Consider the following 27,176-nt stretch of genomic DNA (forward strand, 5'->3'; position numbering starts at 1 on the left):
CTGAAAACCTCCAGTACCAGTAACATCCTTGTAACCTTTATTGAACTCTTTTCAGTATAATGACATCCTAATGACAAATGACTTAGTGTAACAAGGACCTCAATACTAAGAAGATTGGCTTGGGAGAGGATACTTGCATTGGTTTGTTTATAATTTTAATGAATTTGGAGGATTTTGTAGAAACAACATTGGTGTCATTTTTCCAGTTGCCTGCCATAGGTAGTCCAGGTCTCAGAAATGCATAGGATGCAGGGATCAGTGCTGTCTGGTAGACCATGACTTTTGTGTCAGGCCTGGAGTCTTGATTTTAAAGTGCCCTTTCCTTCAACCAACCAATAGATGTGCTGGGCCATTGAATGTGTTGGTGAATTTCATCATTGATGTCTGCTTTTGCCGATAGTGAGAAGTGATCTGTGAACCTATACTGTCACAAGGCAGTGTGGTGGAGCAAGAATAGGTTAGTCGAGAAGGTTGATTGTAAAATCCACCCTCTTGTATGCTTCAGTGAATGTGCAGCGATGGCTTGGAGCTCCACATCTGACTGTGTGCAAATGCAAGTGTGATCTGCCTACTGCTGCTTGATGACTGAGGTTTGTGTAACCTTGGCTCTGGGGTGGAGTTGCCGTAAGTTGAACAGCTTCCCATTAGTCGTAAACTACTGCTTGCATTTTTTTCCCATGCCAAATCAAGACTGTCATTAATTCCTCAGAATCAATTATTTGAAAAAATTCTTATGCTTGTCTTTAAATTTCTTCATTGTCTTCTTTCTGTTATTTTGCAATCTCTTATGCAAATTACTCGTGCTTATAAGTTTAAAATTGATATGCAAATTCTAATCTACAAAGCTTCTCCTCGACATCAATTAAACTCTGGTTTTGTTTGCTTACAACAGGTTTGTGGCATTAAAACAACAGGCCACGGGCAATTAAAACAACAGGGCAATTTCTGTGAGCTATTTTCTGGGATGTACATCAAATTTTTTTCTGATTGTTCAAAGTTACAATCTTGTTCCTTTTAATCAAGGAAAAGTTATTAATACTGGCCATAATGAGATGCCAATCCAGATTTTAAAAATGTGTTGAAAGCCTTTGCATTAAATGTTCACTATATAAATGAAATTGATGGGCAAAGCTACAGAATATTATTCAAGAATTTTTTTTACTGACAGATTAAAAGGTATCACATTAGTTCATTGATTCATAAATCAAAACCGATTAATACTTTGAAAGTAGAAAAATTTTGAAACAATTTACTTGAAATGTTTGTAAATTAAGTGCTTGTATAGTATTTTAATCTATTTTATACTTCTGGTTTATAAACTTCTTTAGAATAAGAATCATTATAGTGATCAAAAATAATGAAGCAATCCTGCAGAACAGAAGACATCTAGCTTTCACAAGATAACTTTGTAACAGAATTTTTTTATTGAAAAGGTCCAACTCAGAAGATGAACCTTTTTCAATCTATTACAAGTGGCTTGGACAATATTTTGGCAAAAGATCCGACTGCAGGTATGTATTATTTTATTGTCTTATTTTGGAATTACTGGGGGGGGGGGGGTGATGGTGGACAAGAAGGATATGTTCTTAGTAGGTTCTCTCATGTTTATTCCATGTTTTTGGTTTTGCATTTCAGCAATCAGGCATCAATAGCATTTTAGCAATAGTTATAATATAAACAGTGGATTATTGTTATTTTTAAATCTGATTTCTTTGTCTTTTAAAAGGTGACCTACCCCTTGTGTGAGAGAAATAATCCTTTCATTAATTTATTTTACCTTTGCTGCATTATCACTTCAGGACAATGAATTGGTGATGTTGGACTCTTTAATAACAGTATTGAAGCAAACACCATTCTGATCATATACATATGCGGATAAACGCAGTTTGGAATTGGACATTAATGGAATTAATGTTTCCTTACCCTCAGAATGAAAACGTTTGTTGACAAATGTCAACTTCTTCCTTCCCTACACTGTCTTCTGTTGCCTATAACAAATTCTTTAGATTGTTTCCTGTCTTTATTAGAACAGTGAATTACTCAATGTTGATACCAGCTGAACGACAAACTTCAAATAATGGGGAAACATTTGTTGTCAAAGTAGTGATGAGACTTGTGGTACTTATTGTGCCTTTGCTGGGGAAATTAAAAAGAAGCTATTTTGACCATTCTTACTTCTGAGCTCTTGGTCTTGGGTCATGCAGCTTATGGTGATCTGGGTCTCTGCTTCAACTGCCCTTTCAGGTAGAAAATTCCAGACTCCCATCATAATCTGGGTGAAAACAATTTTCATCAACTCCCCTCTAAATCCTCTGGAACTTAATCTCTGGCCCTTAGTTAAAGATACTACATCCCTTTCCCTGCTTGTTGTACTCTCAATTCTCTAATAAATATGCCAAAAATGATCCTCCTTTCACAAAATATGTTGAATCTGCATAATTGTATTATGATTTTCAAAATGCTTTCTTACCACATTCTTAACGGTGAAATTTAGCACTTGCCCATTTATTATTGTCACACTCAATAGCTCAAGTTTCCCGTTTCTCCCTCCCTAAATCTACCAACTTTCAATTCAAAGGAGTTGTTTTAGAATCTAATGAATTCTGGAAGATCAAAACCAATACATCCACCAGCTGCACATATGAGTTCTCAGCCTGGTGAAGCTCTACTGCAGGAGTGCTTCTTAGGCAGTTCCCCAGGCTTGAGGATGACCTACTTCCACTCTGGTTTTGTGGATTCTGATGTGGCTAATGAGGCCAATGTGGTAATTACAAATAGGGCAGGTTGAGGAGCACGAAGTGGAGTCATAGAGTCAATCAGCATGGAAACAGGCCCTTCAGGATGACAGTGTTGCCCAGTGAGCTAGTCCCATCTGCCTGCATTTGGCCCCTAGCCTTCTGAACCTCTCCTATCCATGTGCTTATCCAGATGCCTTTTCAATGTTGCTAATGTGCTCGCCTCAACCACTATTTCTGGCAGCTCATTCCAAATATGCACCACGCTTTGCGTGAAGAAGCTGCCCCGATGACCCTTTTAAATCTCTCGCCTCTGATCTTAAACCTATGTGCACTTGTTTTAACACCTCCTCCCTGGGAAAAAAGACTCTGTGCTTTCACCCTGTCTATGTCCCTCATGATCTTATGTAGCTCTGTCAGGTCACCCCTCAATCTCCCACATTCCAGGGAATAAAGTCCTAGTCTACACAACCTCCCCTTGTAACTCAGGCCCCCAAGTCCAGGCAACATCCTGGTAATTCTTCTCTGCACTCTTTCTAGTTTAATAACATCGTTTTGGATGAAGGACAAAGATTCCCAGAAGTCATTGAGGATGTTGCATTTCATCAAGGAGACTTTGTGCACATCCTTAAATCTTTTCCTCTGTCTGCCCAGGAATTTATTTCCATGACTGAACTCAGAATAGAGCTAATGCATGAGTACATGTATGCTTAATAGCAAATACAGCATGCAATAGACAAAGCAAAGTGTTCCCATAACTACTGGATCAGAACAAAGCTCTGAATCCTGCTAGGTAAAAAGCAGAGTTGGTGGAGGACAATCAAATGGTTAACGGAAGGAATAGACTTCAACAACATCCTCAGTGATGGTGAGCAGTATCATGTGAATGTTAAGGACAGTGCTGAAGCATCACAACCATATTCAGCTGGAAATGTTGTGAATGATCCAGTCAGATCCCGATTATCACAGAATTCAGTCTTCAGCCAATTTGGCTTAGTCTTCATGATATCAAAAAATGGCTGAGAACATTGGATGCAGTAAAGGCTACGGAATCAGATGTCATTCTTGATGGAGCACTGAGGATCTGTGCTCAAGAACTGGCCAGACCCCTGACCATACTGCACCATTACAGTTACAATACCATCTGAATGCAACCCCACTTTGAGCAGTCATGGGCCAGATGTTCCAAGGAGTCAGTGGCATTCACCCGACAATGTAGAAAATTGTCTAGGGAAGCAGGATAAATCTAATTTTGCTAGTTACCATGTAGTCAGTCTACTTGCAGTTATCTGTATGAAATACATCATGGCTCCTTTGTCATTGTTTGGTTTAAATCCCGGAATTTGCTACATTGCAGAATTCTGGGAGTGTTTTGTGCCACCCCATTCCAACTGTGCCAATAGGTTTGTAGGCCCTGTCCCCTCTCTGGAATTCTCTCTATAAAGTTCTATATCGCCACCTCCTGCTCCAGTATAGATCTGTTAGAACATAGAACACTACAGCACAGTACAGGCCCTTCGGCCACAATGTTGTGCTGACATTTTATCTTGCTCTAAGATCTATCTAACCCTTCCCTCCTACATAGCCCCCTAGTTTTCTATCATTCATTTGTCTAAGAGTCTCTTAAATGTCCCTAATGTAATCTGCCTCCACAACCTTTGCAGGCAGTGCATTCCACGCACCCACCACTCTCTGTGTAAAAAGCTTACCCCTGACATCCCCCTTATACCTTCCTCCAATCACCTTAAAATTATGTCCCTTCGTGTTAGCCATTGTCGCTAATGTAAATTTCTGTTTCTAATATTTTGTTTTGTTACGAGCCAGGTTGCTACTTGGTGAGTGTCCCTTTAAGGCACCTGAACGGTAGTGCGGTAGTGTGTGTGGCTTTATTTGACTGCTGTGAGTGGGAGTGAAAAAGCGTCTATAACTGGAATGATGTACGAGTCTGAAGGTGGATTCACTGACGTGCTGGCAACTGCACAGACTGAGAGAGAGACGTAAAAGTTTGTTGCACTGACTGCCAGTCTCTATCTACGAGTGAAGCACAATTGTTGTGACTGTCACTTTACAATCCATGTATGGAGTTTTGGACCAATTTGTGGAGTTCACTTTGTCGTTAACCTGTACCAGGAATCAGGTATATTTGTGGGTGGCCACATATCGCATGCCCTTGAAGTGGCAGATATCTCTGACTAAAAGCAACAGAGTTCTTCGGCGATTGAGGTGTCGTATTGGTTCTATCGTGGAACTTGTGGAATTCGTAAACTGCTCTCTATATTTTCTCTACATTCTAACGTGGTTTTCAGAAGCCTTTGCTCACTGTTTTGCTTCATGACTTGCTGAACTGAACTTTGAGAACTGTTCCTAGACTTGGGGTTTGGGAACTTGGCACACACACATTTCAGTTTATTTTGGGGTCAATGTCTGATATCTAACATTTTTATTTCTCTTATTATTACAAGTAGTTATTTAATAAATAGATTCTAACATTAAAACATGGCTCATTGTGTTTCTATTGTTGCTGGTATGTAACAGTTTGCATTGTCATCTATCTTTATTAAGTTTCGTGTGAGACTTGTTTGATAAATTTTTAAGCCCACAGCATTGCAAAACTGAACAACAGAAGTACTTAGTTGGCTGTGAAGAGGTCTTTTCCCAATATGTTAAACTGCTGGATAAACACCAGTTATTATTGAATGTTTTCAAGTCAACTAAATTCTTTGGGGCCGAGATAGTGATAGTGCAATTGGATATGACTTATTTTTTTCTGAATTTGCATATGTCCAATGTAATATTGTTATCATTCTTTTGTTAAATATTAATGAAATGAAAAGGAAAAGGACTGACCATTAAAATAGTGCAATAGGAAGCAGAGATTTCATTTTGTCTCATAATGGTGTGGCTTATTTTGGTTAAAGGATGATTGCTTTTTGCACTTTGTACTGTAGAATTGCTTCTACTATGTTGTACACATTTTTCTGTTTTTAATCAGAAAGTGCATTGGCATATTTACTTTGTTAGGCGTCTACAAAGGTTCGGCATGTCCATGAGGATTCTCATGAACTTCTACAGATGCGTTATAGAAAGTATCCTGACGGGTTGTATCTCAGCCTAGTGTGACAATTGCTCTGGACCGACGGAACCTTCAGAAAGTGGTAAATGCAGTCCAGTACATCACAGGCTCTTTACTTCCTTCCTTCCAGTCCATCTTCATGGTGCCCTATCTTCAGAAAGGCTAACAGTATCGTCAAGGATGCCTGCCGCCCTGGCCATTCTCTTTTTTTTGTTTTCTACCTTCTGGGAGAAGATACAGGAGCTTGAAATCTTAGAAGTTCATACTTAAGAACGGCTTCTTACCCACTGCTCTAAGACTTCTGAAACAATCATCCCTTTCACACCCCCTTCCTGGTGGTGCTGCCACGTTCCCATGATCTTAATTCTACCTTCAGCATTTCTTTTTGCACTACTCAGTTTGCACTACAGTCTTTGCACCATTCTGTCGTTTTGCACTAGTTGTTATATTTATTGTTGTATTTATTATTACCATGTATAGTGTTTACTCTGTAAGCATCATGCAAGCAAGGAATTTCATTGCACCCTGGTGTATATGACAATAAACTAACCTGAATTTGTATCTGAATCTGAAGAAATTTATATAAAATGTATTGGGTCTGCCTGAAATGTTCCTTATCAACCAATTTAAAGGAAAAAATGTGACTCCATTAATTAGTTAAATAGAATTAACCCTTGTGATATAATTGTTTCTCCTTTTTAACTTGTTACTTGCTGTAGAAACAATTAGTTGAATTGCAATTTACTTAATTGTTTTCAAAGGGTATTTGATTGATTTGATTGCATCCAATCTATCTACTCCCCATGTTACACCTCATTTGTTTTCATTCTTATTTTTAGCATATAAAATCAATTTAAGATAAATATGAAAAAAAGAATCTGCATTTGTTCCAAAACATGATGTGTGTGCTGTTTGTGCTGATTTGTGTAGTTTTTTGCTTTTTTGCTTTGGCCCTTTTTTTTAAAACTCATTTTTATTTGGAAGAAAAAGAGGTTGCATTAAGAATGAATAATTTTTGAGAATACTAAGGGTCATTTGTTGGTAGAATTTTTTTAACACTTGACGTATTGCTGTGATGTCTGCTACGCTCTGATAGGGTGGCTTTTTGTAAACATTTATTAATTCTACTGACATCTGTCATTTTGTCTATCAATGAATCAGCATTATCTGACCAGTTTTACCTGCTTTCTGGGTTACCAGTATAATTGAAGAAATTTATAATTGAAAATATAATTGAACTGAAATTTTTGCTGCTTTGTACTAATGCTTCAGGGGATTTCATCGTTTCTTTATTTTTTATAGTTAAATTTACAATTTTATTATAAAACAGCAGATCTCTTGTTGTGAAGCTCACGTGGAGTTGGAGAATGTGCTATGATAATAAGAGTATTATGCAATGTGCTATCATAGAACATTACAGCACAGTACAGGCCCTTCGGCCCACAATGTTGTGCCGACATTTTATCCTGCTCTAATGTCTATCTAACCCTTCCCTCCCACATAGCCCTCCAGGTCTCTATCATTCATGTGGCTATCTAAGAGTTTCTTAAATATCCCTAATGTATTTGTCCCCACAACCTCTGCTGGCAGTCCGTTCCACGCACCCACCACTCTGTGTGTAAAAAAAAAACTTAACTCTGACATTCCCCTTATACATTCCTCCAATGTAACCACAATCAGAACTGTGAAACAGTGAAATTCTGTTTTGTCTCTGCAGCCTTAAAACATTCTTATCTACATTGTGGTTACATTTGAGATTGAAATTTGTATTCATAAATAAAGGACAATTATTTTACAATAATTTCTTTGTGTTTAACTTTTATCCCACAAATTAAAAAAAACACAAGAATGCACAGTTAGATAGCTAGAATAAATAGTAGAAGGAATAGGAGGACAAGTAAAAAGTGTTTTCATCCAGAAAGTGAAGAAATCCTCATCACATTTATAAAGTAGTTGTACTCAAAGAGGTAGTTGTACTCACCTGCATGGTGTGGACCTGGTGCTCGAATTTGGGATTTAAAATGGGTATCTCATTTTTGACATGCATGGTCATGATGGGCTGAATGGCTGTGTTTTGAATTTTCTGAGTCCATTATAGAATTGGATGAAGCCTGTGTGATGGTTCTTTCTTTCCTTGTAATCAAATTAATATAGAGTTTTTCACATCGTCACAATACCTCAGTTCCATAACATCTTCCTTGAGCTCTGAAAGGAGGGACATTCTGTTGTAAGACAGTAATTTGTCAGTGAAGTCCTATTCAAAAGGTCGTAGGATATATGATGCACTCTATCTGGAAGTACCCAATTCTTAAGGATTTTATCTCATTGGAACCACATGAGTCTTCTTGAATCTTTTCTTCTTGAATCTTTTCTCCTTTATTGTGGCAGTCTCTGCTTTCTGTTTTCCACTATGTCTTCTGCCAGATATGTGTCAAAGATTCTGATGGAATGGAATTAATGGGCTAGATCATGCAGATGGCTTGTAAGTAGTTCCATATGTAACAGTGGTTAGCAGCAGTTTGTACATTAGCACGTCAGGACTTCTGCCTTCAATGCACTGGAGCACCATGTTCAGGATAGTTCAGGATCATAATGAGGTGAAGGATCAGATATACTTCATATTTGTCCTCTTGTAGCGGTTGCTACTATGATGCGAAAGTAAGACACTAGTCGATGAGTTGCAGAACAAAAACTGATTTATTTTCCTGCCTCCGTGGGCCTTTTAAGAGGAACGGTTCCCGCCCACCGAAAACAGAAATGACGTATGCGCTACGTTATCAAACTTTTGCCGTGTGCGGGTTCTCCCCGTCGCTCGGGGAAGACGAAGGCCCAGCACCATCTTGGGCCTTGCTGCTCCGACGATGCACGACCCGACACCGGGCTGGTTCGCTTGCTGGGACGGTGAGTCGCTACACAATCCACCCCCCCCCCCCCCCCCCCCCCCCCCCAAGGACTGGCGATACGGTCCCCAAGGTTCGTGGGCTGTTCTAGCCATTGCTTAGGAGGTCGGCTTCTGCGTCGCGGCGTTGGGACCTCGACCGGTTGTTGTAGATCTAAGTGGGCTGGTTTGAGGCGGTCCGTCATGAAGACTTCTTCCTTGCCCCCAATGTCCAAAATAAAGGTGGACCCATTATTCCTGATGTCCCGGAATGGCCCCTAGTATGGTCGTTGCAACGGTGCCCAGGGTGTGCCCCTGCGAACAAAAACGAACTTACAGTCTCGTAGTTCCTTGGGCTCACAGGATGGGGCTTGACTATGCCGCGAAGTGGGAATCGGTGCCAAGCTGCCGAGCCTCTCGCGCAGTCTTTCCAGGACTGCTGCGGGTTGTTCCTCTTGCCCCTGAAGGACGGGTATGAACTTCCCTGGTACGATCAGGGGCACACCGTACACGAGTTCAGCTGATGGAGCGTGGAGGTCTTCCTTGGGGGCAGTACGTATGCCGAGCAGGACCCAAGGCAGTTCGTCAACCCAGTTAGGACCTGTCAGGCGGCCCATCAGGGCTGATTTCAGATGTCGGTGGAAACGTTCTACAAACCCGTTTGATCGAGGGTGGTAGGTCGTGGTGGTGTGCAGCTGTGTCCCTAGCATGTTCGCTAATGCAGACCATGATGGGCTGGAGGTAAACTGGGCGCCCCTGTCTGAAGTGATGTGGGCCAGAACACCAAAACGCAAGATCCAAGTTGTGAGCAGCGCTCGGGCGCAGGAATCAGTCATGATGTCGGATAGAGGGGTTGCCTCTGGCCACCTTTTGAACCGGTCCACAATGGTAAGGAGGTACCGGGCTCCTCTTGAAACTAGCAGGGGACCAACGAGGTCAACGTGGATGTGGTTGAACCTTCTACAGGTAGGCTCGAACTGCTGTGGTGGGACCTTGGTGTGTCGTTGGATTTTTGATGTCTGGCAGTGTGGACAAGTTCTGGCCCACTCACTGACCTGTTTGCGCAGGCCGTGCCAGACGAACTTGCTGGTGACCAGTCGGACAGTTGATCTGATAGACGAGTGTGCCAACCCGTGTACCAAGTCAAAAATGCGTTTCTGCTAGGCTGCAGGAACTATAGGGCGGGGCTCACCTGTTGCGACTTCGCAAAGGAGGGTCTGCTGACCTGGACTGACTAAGAAATCTTGGAGCTGCAGGCTTGAGGCTGCGGCTCTGTAGCTAGGCAGCTCGTTGTCAGCTTGCTGTGCGTCAGCCAGGGCCGCGTAGTCTACACCCAGGGACAGGCTGTGGATGGTCGGTCTGGAAAGCGCATCTGCAACAACATTGTCCTTTCTGGAGACATGTTGAATATCCATTGTGAATTTGGAAATGTAGGACAAATGTTGCTGCTGACGAACTGACCAGGGATCGGAGACCTTGGAGAAGGCGAAAGACAAAGGCTTATGGTCAGTGAAGGCGGTGAAAGGCCTGCCTTCTAAAAAGTACCGGAAATGCCGGACCGCCAGGTACAGCGCTAGAAGTTCCCCATCAAAAGCGCTGTATTTCAGTTCAGATGGTCTAAGGTGCCTGCTGAAAAACACCAAAGGTTGCCAGCGGCCTACGACTAGTTGTTCCAGTACCCCACCAACTGCGGTGTTGGATGCGTCCACCGTGAGGGCGGTTGGGATGTCTGTCCTAGGGTGCACCAGCATCGCTGCGTCTGCCAGGGCGTCCTTGGCCTTAACAAAGGCAACCGCGGCCTCGTCGTTCCATGTGACGTCCTTGCCCTTGCCAGACATCAGAGAGAACAAAGGGCGCATGATATGGGCTGCTGCAGGGATGAACCGATGGTAAAGGTTGACCATCCCCAGGAACTCTTGCAGGCCTTTGACCATGTTGGGATGGGCAAAATGGCGGATAGCGTCTACCTTGGCGGGTAGGGGTGTTGCTCCTTTGCTGGTGATTCTGTGGCCGAGGAAATCGATAGGGTCGAGTCCGAATTGGCACTTGGCCGGGTTGATAGTGAGGCCGAAATCCCTGAGATGGGAGTACAGTTGGCAGAGGTGGGAAAGGTGTTCTTGGTGGTCACAGCTGGAGATTAGTATATCATCTAAGTAAATGAACACGAAGTCCAGGTCGCGGCCTACCGCGTCCATCAGCTGCTGGAAGGTTTGTGCGGCGTTCTTAAGGCTGAACGGCATTCGAAGGAATGCAAAGAGGCGGAATGGAGTGATGAGCGCAGTTTTGGGGATGTCATCAGGGTGGACTGGGATTTGGTGGTATCCCCGGACGAGGTCCACCTTGGAGAAGATGTGGGCCCCATGTAGGTTCACCGCGAAGTCTTGGATTTGAGGGACGGGGTAGCGGTCCGGGGTGGTGGCGTCATTCAGCCTGCGGTAGTCGCCACAGGGCCTCCACCCGCCGGTGGCTTTGGGCACCATGTGCAGGGGGGAGGCCCAGGGGCTGTCTGACCTGCGAACGATCCCCAGCTCCTCCGTGCGGTGGAACTCTTCCTTTGCCAGGCGGAGCTTGTCTGGAGGTAGTCGTCATGCTTGGGCATGAAGGGGTGGCCCTGTGGTAATGATGTGATGCCGCACCCCGTGTTTGGGCATCGAATTTATAAACTGAGGTGCCAAAACCGATGGGAACTCGGCTAGGAGCTTGGTGAACTCGTTGCCAGACAGGGAAACGGAGTCCAGGCGCGGGGCTGGTAGTCTGGCTTCTCCCAGGGAGTAGGTTTGGAAAGTTCTGGAGTGCACTAGCCGCTTCCCTCACAGGTTGACTAACAGGCTGTGGGCCTGAAGGAAATCGGCTCCCAGGAGTGGCTGGGTGACAGCAGCAAGGGTAAAGTTCCAGGTAAAACGGCTGTCGCTGAATTGTAATTGAACTGTATAGGTACTGAAAGTTCGTATCATTGTGCCGTTTGCGGCTTTGAGTGCAGGACCCTGTTGCCTGCTACGAGTGTCATGGCCGGTCGGGGGCAAAACACTGACCTCTGTTCCAGTATCGACGAGGAAATGACGCCTGGACTGCTTGTCCTAAGCGAATAGGAGGTTGTGTTGGTGGGCAGCCGCCGTAGCCATCAGTGGTGGCTGGCCCTGACGTTTCCCTGAAACTTGCAGGGTGGGCGGCACCGACGGGCCTCCGCGCCCCACCTCTGATGGTAGAAACAGAGCTGGTCGCCAGTGTTGTTGTCTGTGTTTCTGAGGTGTGGTCGCTCGGTTGCTGGGACTGGTTTAGGTAGGCGTTGGGCCCGCGGCCTGGTGATTTGGCCGACGGACGACCCGCTCTCGCGTTTGGCCTTCCACAGGACATCTGCCCGGGCAGCTACCTCACGTGGGTTGCTGAAATCGGTGTCGGCCAACAGCAGGTGAATGTTGTCGGATAGTTGTTCGAGGAAGGCCTGTTCAAACATCAGGCAGGGCTTGTGTCCCTCAGCCAAGGCCAGAATCTCGTTCATCAGGGCCGATGGGGATCTGTCCCCCAGGCCGTCGAGATGAAGCAGGCGGGCGGTGTGCTCGCGATGGGAGAGGCCGAAGGTCCGAATAAGAAGGTCTTTGAAAGCCGGGTACTTGCCTTCCTCCGGAGGAGACTGGATGAAGTCTCCGACTTGGGCGGCTGTCTTCTGGTCCAGGGAGCTGACCACGTGGTAGTACCGTGTGGAGTCGGAGGTGATCTGCCGGTTGGAATTGTGCTTCAGCCTGGTCGAACCAGATGCGGGGCCGAAGCGTCCAAAAGGTGGGAAGCTTGAGTGCCACTGCGTTGGCTGCTGTGTTGTCGTCCATTGTGTGGTCCAGAATCCGTTTGGACTGTCGGGGTCATCAACGTAGCAGCTGCTACCGTGATGCGAAAGTAAACTGATTTATTTTCCCGCCTTCATGGGCCTTTTAAGAGGAATGGTTCCCGCCCACCAAAAACGGAAGTGACGTATGCGCTACGTCATCAAACTTTTCCCGTGTGTGGGTTCTCCCCGTCGATCGGGGAAGATGAAGGCCCAGCGCCATCTTGGGCCTCACCGCTCTGACGACGTGTGACCTGACCGCCGAGCTGGTTCACTTGCTCGGACGGTGAGTCACTACGCTCTTACCTTTATGTCACCCACAGCCCTAGTCATTTGAAATGGGTCACCAACCTGGATGGAAGAGTAAGGTATATGCTTTGTTTATTTTCCTTCATTTTCAGGTATCTCGTATTTGTAATTTGCTTTTATTTTTATCCATTTTTGTAACTGCTTTATTTAATTTGTTGAACATTGTAACTTTACAAAGTTTTTATTTCTCTCATAGTGATTTTTGGAGAGGATGTAGCCTTTGGAGGAGTTTTCCGGTGTACAGTTGGACTCCGGGACAAATATGGTAAGTTACGTACTTCCTATGTGATTAACTTCCAAAAGTATATTACAAAATGGTATCTCATCAGGGTGACATCATTGTGTTTTGTTATTTGAATAAACGAGAGGATGAAAAGTTACCACTGTTAGATGGGAATCTGGTAAAAACTGGATTAAGTGATCCTATTAAATGGTAGAGTAGGCTTAAGTGGCCTATTCCTGCACCTTATTCATATCTTTTATGAATCAGTATTCATAATTTTACATTTACTTGTAACCAATGTCAGAATCATTAGAAGGAATTTGACTGAGCTGGAGCTAGAGTCATGGAGTCATTCAGCATGGAAACTGGCCCTTTGGGCCACCAAGTCTGCACCGACCATCAGCCACCCATTTACACTAATTCTACATTAATCCCATTTTGTATTCTGCCCACATTATTATCACACCTCCCCCCCCACCCCACCCCCACCCCCCCGCCCCCCCCCCAGATTCTACCACTCGCCTATACACAAGGGGCACTTTAAGGTGGCCAATTAACTTACCAACCTGCATGTCTTTGGGATATGGGAGGAAATGAGCAAACTCCACATTGACAGGTCCTAAGGTCTGGATTGAATCTAGGTCTCGGGCTGCAAGGCAGTGGCTCTACTAGCTGCACCACTGTGCCACCCTGTCTTTAGTATAACTAAAGGGAATTAGTATATCTTATGAGAAATTGTGGTGAAATAAATCACGAGTGAGATTCTGAGGCTCTTTCCACCCATTTGATCTATTCCCATTGCTTCCAACAGTGTGCTCAAGACCTAGATACAATGTTTTATGATGTCAGGAAGGGATTGACAATTTGGTACAATGGGCATCTGTAAACACCAGACCTACAGTGCCCTGAATCTCCCTGTCCCATTCATGCAGGTTGCCAAAAAAGTTTTCATTAATTAAAACTTCTTTATTTTCTTCATTTATATGAGTGTCTTGAACATCCCAGTGTTATCTCTGTGTAAGTACTTCTGCTATATTGTTCTTTTGGAAGGATGTGTGGCCTAATGAGACATATCTTCATAGAATCATACAACATAGAGATGGGCCTTTTTGGGCCTCCTCATCCATGCTGACTGTGATTGCCTGTCCATGCTAATGCTGTTGCCTGTATTGGTCCTGTAACCCTCTATCCCTTTCCTACCCTACTACCTGTAAAAAAGCCTTTTAAATGTTGTAATTGTATCTGTGCACCTTCTCTAGCAGCTCATTCCAGATAACCACCACCCTCTGTGTGGAAAAACCTGCCCCTCATCTTTACATTTCTCCCCGCTCATCTTAAACCTCTAACCTTACGTTACAGACTACCATGTCTTGGGAAAAAGATTATGACTATCTATCCTATGTCCCTCATAGTTTTGTAAACCTCTGTAAGGTCACCCCTCGGCCTCCCACATTCCAGTGAGAATAAATCCAGTATATCCAATCTCTCCTTATAACTACAGTCCTGCATTCCAGACAACATCCTGGTGAATCTCTCCTGCACTCTCTCTATTGCTACTACATCCTTCTAGTAGTGTGGCAACCAGAACTGTACCCAGTACATTGTGTGGTTGAACCAATACTTTGCATTGGTGCCACATGATGTCCCAGCTCTTATACTCAGTGCTATGGCCTATGAAGGCAAGCATGCCGAATGCCTTCTTCACTACCCTATCCACTGGAGTCTCCATTTTCAGGGAGCTATGGACTTGCAACCTCAGGCCTCTCTGTACATCAACACTCACAAGGTCTCTGCCATTTACTCTATATCTCTTACTAGAATTTGACTGACTGAAATGCATTACCAACTTTCCATTTGATCTATTTCCTGCTGTATCCTTAGACCACCTTCTTCGCTATCTGCAAACTTATTAATCAGACCATCTACATTCTCATCCAAGTCATTTATATATTTTACAAACAACATGGGTCCCAGCACTGATTCCTGTGTTACACCAATTGTTACAGACTTCCGCTCAGTAAAATATCCTTTCACCATGACCCTCTGCCTCCTATCACCAAACCAATTTTGGATCCAGTTCACCAACATGCCTTGAATCCATTGTGTCTTAACCTTTTGGACCAGCCTCCCATACTGGACCTTGTCAGAAGCCTTAATAAAGTCTATATAGACAACATCTACCACTTTGCCTTCATCAATCTCCTTAGTTACTTTCTCAAAAAAACTCGATCAGATTTGTGAGACACAGTCTCCCCTGCACGAAACTGCAGTGACTCCTTATCAGTCCTGCCTTTCCAAATGAACCTGTCCCTGTTCCTGTCCCTCCAAACCTTCTCTAATAACTACCCTACCACTGATGTATGGCTCACCAGCATGTAGTTTCCAGTCTTATCCCAACTGCCCTTTTTGAACAAGGGGACAACATCAGCTATCCTCCAGTCTTCTGGTACCTCACCTCTGGGTAATGAAGATGTTAAAATCTCCATCAGAGCCCCGTTAATCTCTTCCCTTGCTTCCCCTAGCATCCTGAGATAGATCCTGTCCAGCCCTAGCGATTTGTCCACCCTAATGTGCTCCAATATTTCTATCAATTTATCCTTACAGAGATGTGCTCCAGAATATCAGTGTACCCCTCTCTTAACTCTCCAGCCTCTTACCTTTTACCTTTTACCTTTTGCCGTCACAGGTTTTATTCCAAGCCTAACAATTTGTTCTGTTTTGGTCAAGCAGGAGACTTGAAGCTGAGCATAATTTAGTTTTAATTTAAAGCTACGAGGGTGGGGAGATGCCAATAACGTGCAATATCTGCATATCTAAAGCCTTTATCTGATGACATTGGACTCTTAAAAAAGATTTTGTTTGGTATATGCAAGACTACATGTGTAAGGCATGTAGTTGAAAGCAGCTATTTAATATTTTGAACTCTACTTTTCCTTTGAATGATCAATAATTATAGATAAAATCCACTCTTGATGAGTTGCAGTCTCCAATGCCAAAGCCAATGTGTCATTCAAACCCCTCATTGTAAATGCTGGAAAGTCAGAAGGCAAATTACAGAGTGCATTAAAGAATTGTGAATTATTAAGCAAAATTATTTTGCATGCAGTTATAAATTCCATAGAATATACACGAGAGGTAAACCACTTGGGTCCAATTAGTCTCTGCTGGCACTTGTGTTCCACTTGAAACTTTTTTCCATCCATTCTCACTTAACTTCATCATATTAATCCTCTATTCTCTTAATCTTATATTTATCTGGCCTCTCCTTAGGTGCATCCACACTATTCACTTCAACAATTTCCTGTGAAATTCCACATTCTCAAGAACATTTTGGATGAAGGAATTAGTTCTGAGTTCCCTATTTTTTTTTGTTGACTATCTTGTTTTGTCCTCTAGTTTTGATCCTTGCTACAAATCGAAAATCAATCGCATCACAAAAACTTTCATAGTTTTAAAGACCCATATCAGGTTGCCCTTCATTTCGAGGGAAGCTAGGTTCAGGCTGTTCATAGTTTCCTGATGAGTAAAACCTTACAGTTCTAGTATCGAGCTTGTAACTGTCTTTTGCATCCTCCCTACTAGTTCTGTATCCCCTTTAGGTAAATTGATGAGAACTAGATAAGTGTCGTATAAACCAAAGTCGGAAATACGTTTAACACTATATTTTGATTTTACAATTCCTTCATTTTAGAAATAAACCCTAGTGAGACCCAAAAGAGGGGAGGTCGGGTGGGCACAAGGTGATAGGTAGATGTAGGTAAGAGGCAGAGATAGGGGAGGAGGGGAGAGCAGATCCTCCGGGGGATGGGTCAAAGCTAAGGAGAGAAAAAAAGGGGTAGAAAAAAGAGAGAGAGGCTAGGAAAAGGAAGAAAAGAAGAGGCATGGCAAGCGCAGACTAGGTGACCGTTTCACAGAACACCTGCATTCTGTCTATAACTGCGATCTGCATCTCCCTGTTGCCAGTCACTTCAACTCCCCCTCCCACACTATCACAGATATGTCAGTCCCAGCCTCCTCCACTGCCAGGAGAATTCGAAGTACAAAGTGGAGGAACAGCACCTCATTTTCCGTCTTGGAACCTTGCAGCCTAACGGCATGAACATTGAATTCTCCCACTTTAAGTAATCCCCACACTCCTTCCCCACACCACCCCCACCCCCCCCCCCCCAAACCATGCCTCTTCTTTTCTTCCCTTTCCTAGCCTGCATCTACCTATCACCACCTTGTGCGCACCCTGCTTCCCCTCTTTTGTCCACCTGTCACTGCTCTGCTCTTCCCTCCTATATATTGGGCTTCCCCTTTTTCTATCTTCAGTCCTGAAGGCCTGCTTTTCTCCATGGATGCTGCCTGGCCTGCTGAGTTTCTCCAGCATCATCGTGTTTTTCATCTAGATTCCAGCACCTGTAGTCCTTTGTTTTTCTTAGAAAGTCGACATGTATTTATTGTAGTACCATTGCCTACTCTGTTACATTTTCAAAGCATTCATGTAAGTTTGTCAACAATAGCTTGTTCTCTTGAAACCTGTGACTTACTATTTTTGGTTTCTAGACATTTTTCTATTTTCTCCTTTTTTGTGGAATTCATTATTATTAACAAAATATAGCTTTTATGATCATTTAATCTGATCTAAGTCAATGCTCAAAATGTTAAAGTAACAAATTATATAAATTTAGCTTTTAGTAAAAATCTGGATTCACCTATTTGTTTGTTGAATTGTTTGATAACTAATTATAATGTTAAGTAAAATGAGTTATTTCTATCCTTGATGAAGTGAGTTACCACTTAAGACTGCTATGCACAAATGTCCCTTGTCCTTTATCCCTCATCTCCCCTGCCTTAAAAGTTGAGATTTTGTGGCAGCTGTATTACGAGGCTTAAATGAGTGAATAAAACTTAAATTAATGTGGCATTTAGAGGTGGAATTTTGGATTAATTCTTTGTCTGCGTCTAATCTGCATTCCTGGAAGTTTGTGTTCTAAGGCTTAACTGATTGAGTTGAATTGAGCAGAAGTGTCATTCTAACATTGGATTAATCCAATTTCCTCCTCGGAAAGCTAGTTAAACAAAACCAGTAACCCGGATTTTGCAGTTAGTGGTCTTATGTTGGCGACTTTGAAGAAAGTTGGCCATGAAAATGCAGTAATCTCTGTGCTTTGGACTAGTCCTCTCGGGTTGGATGTTGTCAGTTCGTCACTTGTGTTCAGCAGCAGTGATATAATCAAGCAGGGTAGGCTAAGCCTCCAATCACATCACATAATTGTTGTAAAAAGCAAAGTAGAATGAAAAAAAAACAATTTTTAGCTAATATTTTAAACATTTTCTAGAGTCCAAACTAAATATCAGAACATCAGAACTAGCTGAAACTAGAAGTTATCATATTATATACTTTAAAAATAAGATAATTACAAAACAAAATTTTACCTAAGGCAATTACATTTGCATGGTTAAGATTGTTTTTTATCTAGGGTGAGAGAGTTTGATATACAGTATTTATGGCTTGATATGTCATTTATATTTTGAGTCAGACCAGTCCTTGATATTTATGGTAATTTAGCTGATTTCCCTTAATTGCTTAGAGAAGTGAGCAAAGCTGCACACTATGCAGAGGAGACATGAGCCATAGAGTTGTAAAGCACAGAAACAGGCTCTTTGGCCCAACTTCTCCATGCTGACCATGATACCTGTCTATGCTAATCCCATTTGCCCACATTAGGCCTGTATCCCTCTACTTTCTTATCCAAGTACCTGTCCAAATGCCTCCTAAATGTCATAATTGTATTTTCCTGTACCACTTCCTCTGGCAGCTCATTGCATATAACCACCACCACCATTGTGTGAATAGCTTGCCCATCAGATCTCCTTTATATTTTTCACCTCTCAACATAGGCTTATACTCTCAAGTTTTACATTCCCCCACCCTTTGAAAAAGACCCTGACCATCTACCCCATCTATGTCCCTCATACCTTTATAAACCTCAATAAGGACACCTCACAGCCTCCTATGTTTCAGAATGAACCCAGCCTTTCCAATTTCTCTTTATAAGTAAACTCCTCCATTCCAAGCCCGTCCTTGTGAATCTCTTTTATGTTTCCTGTAGTGTGGCAACCAAAACGGTACATAATACTCCAAGTATGGCCCAACCAATTTGCAATGTTGCATCCCAACCCTTATACTCAGTGCCTCAGCCTATGAAGGCAAACATGCTGAATGCTTTCTTCACTACCTTATCCATCTGTGTTGCCATTTTCAAGGAGCTATGAATTTGTACTTAAAGGTTCCTCTATACATCAGCACTCCTGAGGTCCCTGCCATTTACTGTGTATGCTCTGTTAGTATTTGACATCCAAAAATGCATTACCTCACACTTAGAACATAGAACAGTACAGCGAAGGAACGGGCCCTTTGGCCGACCATGATGCCAATCTAAACTAATCCCATCTGCCAGCACATGGTCCATATCCCTCTATTCTCTGCCTGTTCATGTGTCTTTCTAAATGCCTCTTAAACATTGCTATTGTATCTGTTTCTACCACCTCTACTGGCAACACATTCTAGGCACCTAGCACTCTGTAAAAAAAAAACTTGCCTCGCAAATTTCCTTTAAATTTTCCCCCTCTCATCTTAAACCTATGCCTTCTAGTTTTTGATATTTCCACTCCAGGAAATAGACTCAGGCTCTCTACCCTATCTATGCCCATCATAATTTTATGTACTTCTTTCAGGTTGCTCCTGAGTTTCCAATGCTCCAGAGAAAACACTGTAAGTTTGCCAACCTCTACTTGTAGCTGATACACACTAATCCAGGCAACATCCTTGTGAACCTCTTCTGCACCCTCTCCAAAGCCTCCTTTCTATTGTGTGGTGACCAGAGCTGCACACAAAACTCCAAATGAGGCTGAACCAAAGTTTTATACATTTGCAAAATCCCAATTTTTACACTCATTTCCCTGACCAATGAAGGCAAGCGTGCTGTATGCTTTCTTTACTACCCTATCCACTTGTGCTGCACGTTCAGGGAGTTATGGACTTGCACCCCAAGATCCCTCTGTACATCATTGCTCCTTAGAGTCCTGCTATTTACTGTACACTTTCCATAGAACACTACAGCACAGAAAAACAGGCCATTCGGCCCTTCTAGTCTATGCCGAAACGTTATTCTGCTAGTCCCATTTACCTGCACCCAGTCCATAACCCTCCAGACCGCTCCCGTCCATGTATCTATTCCAATTTATTCTTAAAACTCAAGAGTGAGCCCGCATTTACTACATCAGATGGCAGCCCGTTCCATACTCCCACCACTGTTTGAGTGAAGAAGTTGCCCTAATGTTCCCCCTAAACCTTTCCCCTTTCACCCTTAAGCCATGTCCTCTCATACTTATCTCCCCTAATCTAGGTGGAAAGAGCCTATTCGCATTAACTCTGTCTATACCCCTCATAATTTTCTAAACCTCTATCAAATCTCCCCTCATTCTTCTGCGCTCCAAAGAATAAAGTCCTAACCTGTTCAATCTTTCCCTTTAACTCAACTCCTGAAGACCTGGCAACATTCTAGTAAATCTCCTCTGCACTCTTTCAATCTTACTGATATCCTTCCTATAGTTAGGTGACCAGAACTGCACGCAATACTCCAAATTTGGCCTCACCAATGTCTTATACGGCCTCACCATAACATCCCAACTCCTGTACTCAATACTTTGATTTATGAATGCCAGGATGCCAAAAGCCTTTTCTACAACCTTGTCTACCTGCGATGCCACTTTCAGGGAATTATGTATCTGAACTCCCAGATCCTTTTGTTCCTCCGCACTCCTCAGTGCCCTACCATTTACTGTGTATGTCCTACCTTGATTTGTCCTTCCAAAATGCAACACCTCACACTTGTCTGCATTAAATTCCATCTGCCATTTTCTGGCCCATTCTTCCATTTGTTTCAGATCCCTCTGCAAGCTTTGAAAGCCTTCCTCGCTGTCCACAACGCCTCCAATCTTAGTGTCATCAGCAAACTTGCTGATCCAATTTACTACATTATCATCTAGATCATTGATATAGACAGCAAACAACAATGGCCCCAGCACAGATCCCTGAGGCACACCACTAGTCACAGGCCTCCAGTCTAAGAAACAATCATCCACTACCACTCTCTGTCTTCTCTCACACAGCCAATTTTGAATCCAGTTTACAACCTCTCCATGGATACCTAGTGTCTGAACCTTCTGAACTAACCTCCCATGTGGGACCTTGTCAAAGGCCTTACTAAAGTCCATGTAGACAACATCCACAGCCTTTCCTTCATCTACTTTCTTGGTAACCTCCTTGAAAAACTCTACAAGATACGTTAAACACGATCTACTACGCACAAAGCCATGCTGACTATTCTTAATCAGCCCTTGGTTGTCCAATACTTGTATATCTGATCTCTCAGAACACCTTCCAATAATTTACCCACTACTGATGTCAGGCTCACCAGCCTGTAATTACCTGGCTTACTTTTAGATCCTTTTTTAAACAACGGAACAACATGAGCTAGCCGCCAGTCCTCCGGCACCACACCCGTGGCTAAGGACATTTTAAATATGTCTGCCAGGGCCCCTGCAATTTCTACACTAGTCTCCCTCAATGTCCGAGGAAATATCTTATCTGGCCCAGGGGATTTATCTACCTTTATTCACTGTAAGGCAGCAAGCACCTCCTCCTCTTTAATCTCTATATGTTCCATGACTCTATTGCTTGTTTCCCTTCCTTCCATATCCACTATGCCCATTTCCTGCGTAAATACTGATGCAAAAAAATTGTTTAAGATCTCCCCCATCTCCTGAGGCTCCACACATAGACGACCACTCTGATCTTCTAGGGGACCAATTTTGTCCTTACTATCGTTTTATTCTTCATATACTTGTAGAAACCCTTCGGATTTACCTTCACATTACCTGCCAAAGCAACCTCATATCTTCTTTTTGCCTTCCTGATTTCCTTTTTTAGTATTTTCTTTTCTATAATCTTCAAGTACCTCATTTGTTCCTAGTTGCCTATACCTGCTATACACCTCTCTCTTTTTCTTAAGCAGATCGCCAATATCCCTTGAAAACCAAGGTTCCCTATGCTTTTTAACTTTGCCTTTATTCCTGGCAGGGACATGCAAACTCTGTGCTCTCAAAATTTCACCTTTGAAGGCCTTCCACTTACTGAGCACATCCTTGCCAGAAAACAACTCATCCCAATCCACTCTTTCTAGATCCTTTCTCATTTCCACAAAATTGGCCTTTCTCCAATTTAGAACCTCAACTCGAGGACCAGACCTGTCCTTATCCATAAGTAACTTGAAACTAATGACATTATGGTCACTGGACCCAAAATGCTCCCCTACACATACTTCTGTCTGGTTCCCTAATAGGAGATCAAGTATTGCATTCTCTCTCGTTGGTATCTTTATATCTATATATATGTATATATGTATGTGTGTGTGTGTATGTGTGTGTGTGTGTGTATATATATATATATATATATATATATATAGTGTGTGTGTGTATTTATATATAGATATATATATTTAGAAAACTTTCCTGAACACATTTGACAAATTCCAAGCCATCCAGCCCTTTCACAGTGTGGGAGTCCCAGTCAATATGTGGAAAGTTAAAATCCCCTACTATTACAACTTTCTGTTTCTTACATCTGTCTGCTATCTCACTATAGATTTGTTCCTCCAATTGTCTCTGACTATTGGGCGGTCTATAATACAACCCTATTATTGTGGCCACACCTTTCCTGTTCCTCAGCTCCACCCATATGGCCTCTATAGACAAGCCCTCTGGGCTGTTCTGTCTCCGCACAGCTGTGATACTTTCCCTGACTAGTAATGTCACTCCTCCCCCTTTCATCCCTCCCCCTCTATCACATCTGAAACAACGGAACCCCGGGACATTAAGCTGCCAGTCCTGCCCCTCCTGCATCCAAGTCTCATTAATAGCAGTAATGTCATAATCCCATGTGTCAATCGACGCCCAAAGCTCATCTGCCTTACCTACAATACTCCTTGCATTGAAATAGATGCACCTGATAACATTTCTATCACGTACAAACCTTTGATTTCTGTTTATACTTGCAGTCCTCACATGACCTTTTTCCTCCTCCACCTCACTATCTATTCTAACACTCTGGTTCCCTCCCCCTGCAAGTCTAGTTTAAACCCCCCAGAGCAGCACTAGCAAACCTACCCGCAAGAATGTTTGTCCCCCTCCAGTTCAGGTGCAAACCATCCCATCGGAACAGGTCCCACCTTCCTTGGAACAAAGCCCAATTGTCTAGAAACATGAAGCCCTCCCTCCTGCACCATTTCCTTAGCCACGTGTTTAGCTGCATAATCCTCCTATTTCTAGCCTCACTAGCTTGTGGCACGGGTAGAAATCCTGAGATTGCAACCTTGGAGGTCCTGTCCTTCAACTTTGCAACTAATTCTCTAAACTCTCTTTGCAGGACCTCCTCCCTTTTCCTATCCACGTCGTTGGTCCCCATGTGGACCACGACATCTGGCTGCTCACCCTCCCTCCTGAGAATATCGAGAACTCGATCCGAGATATCGTGGACCCTGGCACCAGGGAGGCAACAGATCATCTGGGATTCTCGATCTCTCCCACAGAACCTCCTACCTGTCCCCCTAACTATCGGATCCCCTACCACTACTGTTCTCTTCTTTTGCCTCCTTCCTTTCTGAGCTGAGGGTCCCGTCTCAGTGCCAGAGATGGGACCACTGCCACTCGTCCCTGGTAGGTAGTCCCCACCAGCAATATCTAAAACAGTATACTTATTGTTGATGGGAACGGCCACAGGGGTGCTCTGACCTGTCTGTCTATACCCCTTCCCTTTCCTGACAGTCACCCAGTTACCTGTTCCCTGACTTTTAGGGGTGACTATCTCCCTGAAACTCCTGTCTATTTCTACCTCTGCCTCATGAGTGATCCGTGAATGATCTTGCATTAACCTCCCAAAGTGCAACACCTCGTATTTGTCCGGATTAAACTTCATCTGCCATTTCTCTGCCCAACTTTCCAACAGATCTATATCCTGTTGTATCATTTGACAACCTTCCTCACTATCCACAGCTCCACCAATTTATGTGTCATCTGCAAACTTACTAATCAGACCACCTATATTTTCATCCAAATCAATAAAAAATATTATGAACAATAGATGTCCCCACACTGATCCTTGCAGAACATCACATACGTCCAATCAGGAAAACATTCCTCTATCACTAGTCTCTGTTCTCCATGACCAAGCCAATTTTGGATCCAATTTACCTACTCACCATGGATCCTATGTGACTTAAATCTTCTGGATCAGCCTACCATGAGGGACCTTGTCAAATGCTTTACTAAAGTCCATGTAGACAACATCCACTGCCCTACCCTCACCAATCATCTTCCTCACTGCCTCAAAAAACTTAATTGAACATGTGAGACAGGATCTCCCCACACAAAGTCTCCACTTTTTCAAATATCCGTTTTCTAACTCCTGTCCCTAAAAATCTTCTCCAATAATTTCCCAACCACTGATGTAAGGCTCACTGGCCTATAATTTCCTGGTTTGTCCCTGTTGCCCTTCTTAAACAAAGGGATAGCATTGGCTCTTCTCCAGTCCTCTGGGACCTTGCCTGTGGCTTAAGATCTCTGTTAAGGTCCCAGTAATCTCCTCCCTTGCTTCCCTCAGTATCCTGGGATAGATCACCTCAGGCCATGGGGACATGCCCCTTAATGTTCTTCAAGGCACACAAAGCACCTTCTTCCTTAATATTGACAAGCCCTCGAATATCAATTTACCCCTCATTAATCTCACCATCCTCCATGTCCGTCTCCTTGGTGAATACTGATGCAAACAACTTGTTAAGGACCTCATCCACTTCCTTTGGATCCATGCATAATTTTCTTCCTTTGTTCTTGAGTCTAGCTACCCACCTTGGCACCTTGGCAATCCCCAATAAGAGCTACTTGTCCAGATTAAATTCATCTGCCACTGCTCCACCTAACTTTCCACTGATCCATGTCCCTCTGTATCCTTTCACAAACACGCTGTCTTCATCAATTTTCTTAGTTACTTCCTCAAAAAACTCAAATCAGATTTGTGAGACAGAAATTTTAGTATGGAAACTTCGGTATTTCTTGATAAATTGCACAAGCGGTTGGCACTTCCATGGTGTTACAATGGTGAACTCTAATGTTTGGTTATTATTAAACTCATTACAATCTGTAGTGATAATTTTTTAAAAATCTATTGTTTCGCTTAGTTTTCAATCTTTTTCCCTTCAACTCACCTCAAGGCAGTGTTCAACATCCAACTATGGGTCCTGGGAATATCTGATATCTGGTCCAAGAGACCGTTCTTCAGTTGTAGACCTGGATATTGAGGATTCTCAGGATACATTATCACAGTGGACATCAGTACCAGACCATACATTAGCTCTGTTTTATAGCAAAGAATATTGGCTAGTGATTATATAGGAGTCATCTGACTAATTTTCTTACCTGAGGACACAGAAATAGCACCCAACTATTGTCCCCCTTGGAATTCACTTTTTTTTGCATAGACTGAGAATTGAACTTAAAAATGTCTGGCCTATATGACCTAGTACTGTGCTAATCATTTCATTTACACTCAGTCATTTAGAGACCATGGTCTTACCTTAAAAATCTTCTCAGAGTGTAGGCCCACTCTATTTAGTATTTCCTTATAAGTTCACACCTTTATATTTGTAACAGGTCTACTAAACTTTATATGTATTGCCTTCAAGGCAAGTCTATCTTTCATTTAAGGAGACCAAAATTAATTATGTGGTCTCACCAAACTCTTGTAGAATTGCAGCATAGTTCCTTATTTTTGTACTCAATCTCCCTTGCAATACAGCAAATATCTCATTTGCATTTCTAATTTCTCAGAAATTTTTTATTGGTGATTGTCTCAAGTTACTGTCGGGTTTCCAATTAGGTTATAGAATTTCAGTAAATGAATTGTGTAATTTTTGACATTTTTAAAAGCCCTGGTGCACAACTTAATGCGGTCCAATTCTTCACTTAAGATTGATTGACATTTCCAGGGCCAGTCATGTGAACCATGTTTTAATTTAACCATACATAACCAGATATTTACCTTTAATTAAGTATATAATCTGGAAATATCAGAGTTTATTATTTAGTTTCCATTCAGATTTTCTGAATCACACTATTCCACTGATGAAACTCTGCATAATGTAAATCTAGGACAACTGCACTTGTCTTTGGTTCCTCACATAAGTTTTGTATACTTGCCACAAATTCCTTTGTGACTACTGTCTGACTCTTTACATCCTTGATGCCTTATTCATCCTTGAACTGAGCAATGGACACTTCAAAACAAAGATTGCCTCTTTCTACCTCTGTATCATAGAAACATGAATAGCTGATCAGACTCTTTGGCCCAGAACACCCTTCAGTTATATCATGGTTCATCTATGTCTCAACTTCATTTACCATAACTTTGAGGCTCTGAATCAATTAGTAACATTCTTGTTAATGGCCTATGAGCAGGCTATAGCTGTACGATGATAGAATTAAACAGTTTCAACCTATTAAATGGGATTCCAGCATTTTCATCTGTGTTCTATAACATTTTGCAAAAAACAACTTTCTTCCATAAAAAGCAAACCTAACCTACATGTCTGAGATGAGAAAGAAACTGTCTGTGGACAGTACAATTGGATATGTATTTGCTGAAAATTAACTGTTGTTTATGCCTGAACTTCAAACTAAGATATACCAGCAAGCATTTTTCACTTTAATTGATCAAGAAATTAATGAAATGCAACATGAAGGAGCAGGTTATAGCTTTGTGAAAAGGTCTGGGAGCATAGCAGTTGTACAGGAATTAAGAGTCAACCAGACAAAGATGAGGCTTGCTGGTAGTGCACAGTGCTTCCTACTGTACAGTTCCCAAAAGGTTCTAGAACCAGTCTGGTAACATAGGCCACAAGTTCCAATACCACCACCACAAATTGTGAAACATCATGCCTATGCTAATCCAGTGGCATACTTACCTGTTAATAATAGTTCAAAAGGATTTAAGTAAATGAAAAAAAAAATTATTGAAAAGAATGGAAAAATAATTAATT

The 27,176-nt window shown here is 42.6% G+C and overlaps 1 protein-coding gene across 6 annotated transcripts in view; it reads left to right on the forward strand.

Moving 5' to 3' along the window:
- Positions 1-27,176, forward strand: part of bckdhb (branched chain keto acid dehydrogenase E1 subunit beta) — a 192,059-nt gene that overhangs the window by 3,564 nt on the left and 161,319 nt on the right. For all 6 annotated transcript variants that reach the window (XM_052024775.1, XM_052024776.1, XM_052024777.1 and 3 more), the window contains exons 2-3: positions 1,434-1,511; positions 13,012-13,080. In XM_052024775.1, coding sequence (XP_051880735.1) covers positions 1,434-1,511; positions 13,012-13,080 — 147 coding nt within the window. The remainder of the gene's footprint in view (positions 1-1,433; positions 1,512-13,011; positions 13,081-27,176) is intronic.

Source organism: Pristis pectinata, chromosome 10 (genome assembly GCF_009764475.1).
Source record: "Pristis pectinata isolate sPriPec2 chromosome 10, sPriPec2.1.pri, whole genome shotgun sequence".
Taxonomy (NCBI): Eukaryota; Metazoa; Chordata; class Chondrichthyes; order Rhinopristiformes; family Pristidae; genus Pristis; species Pristis pectinata.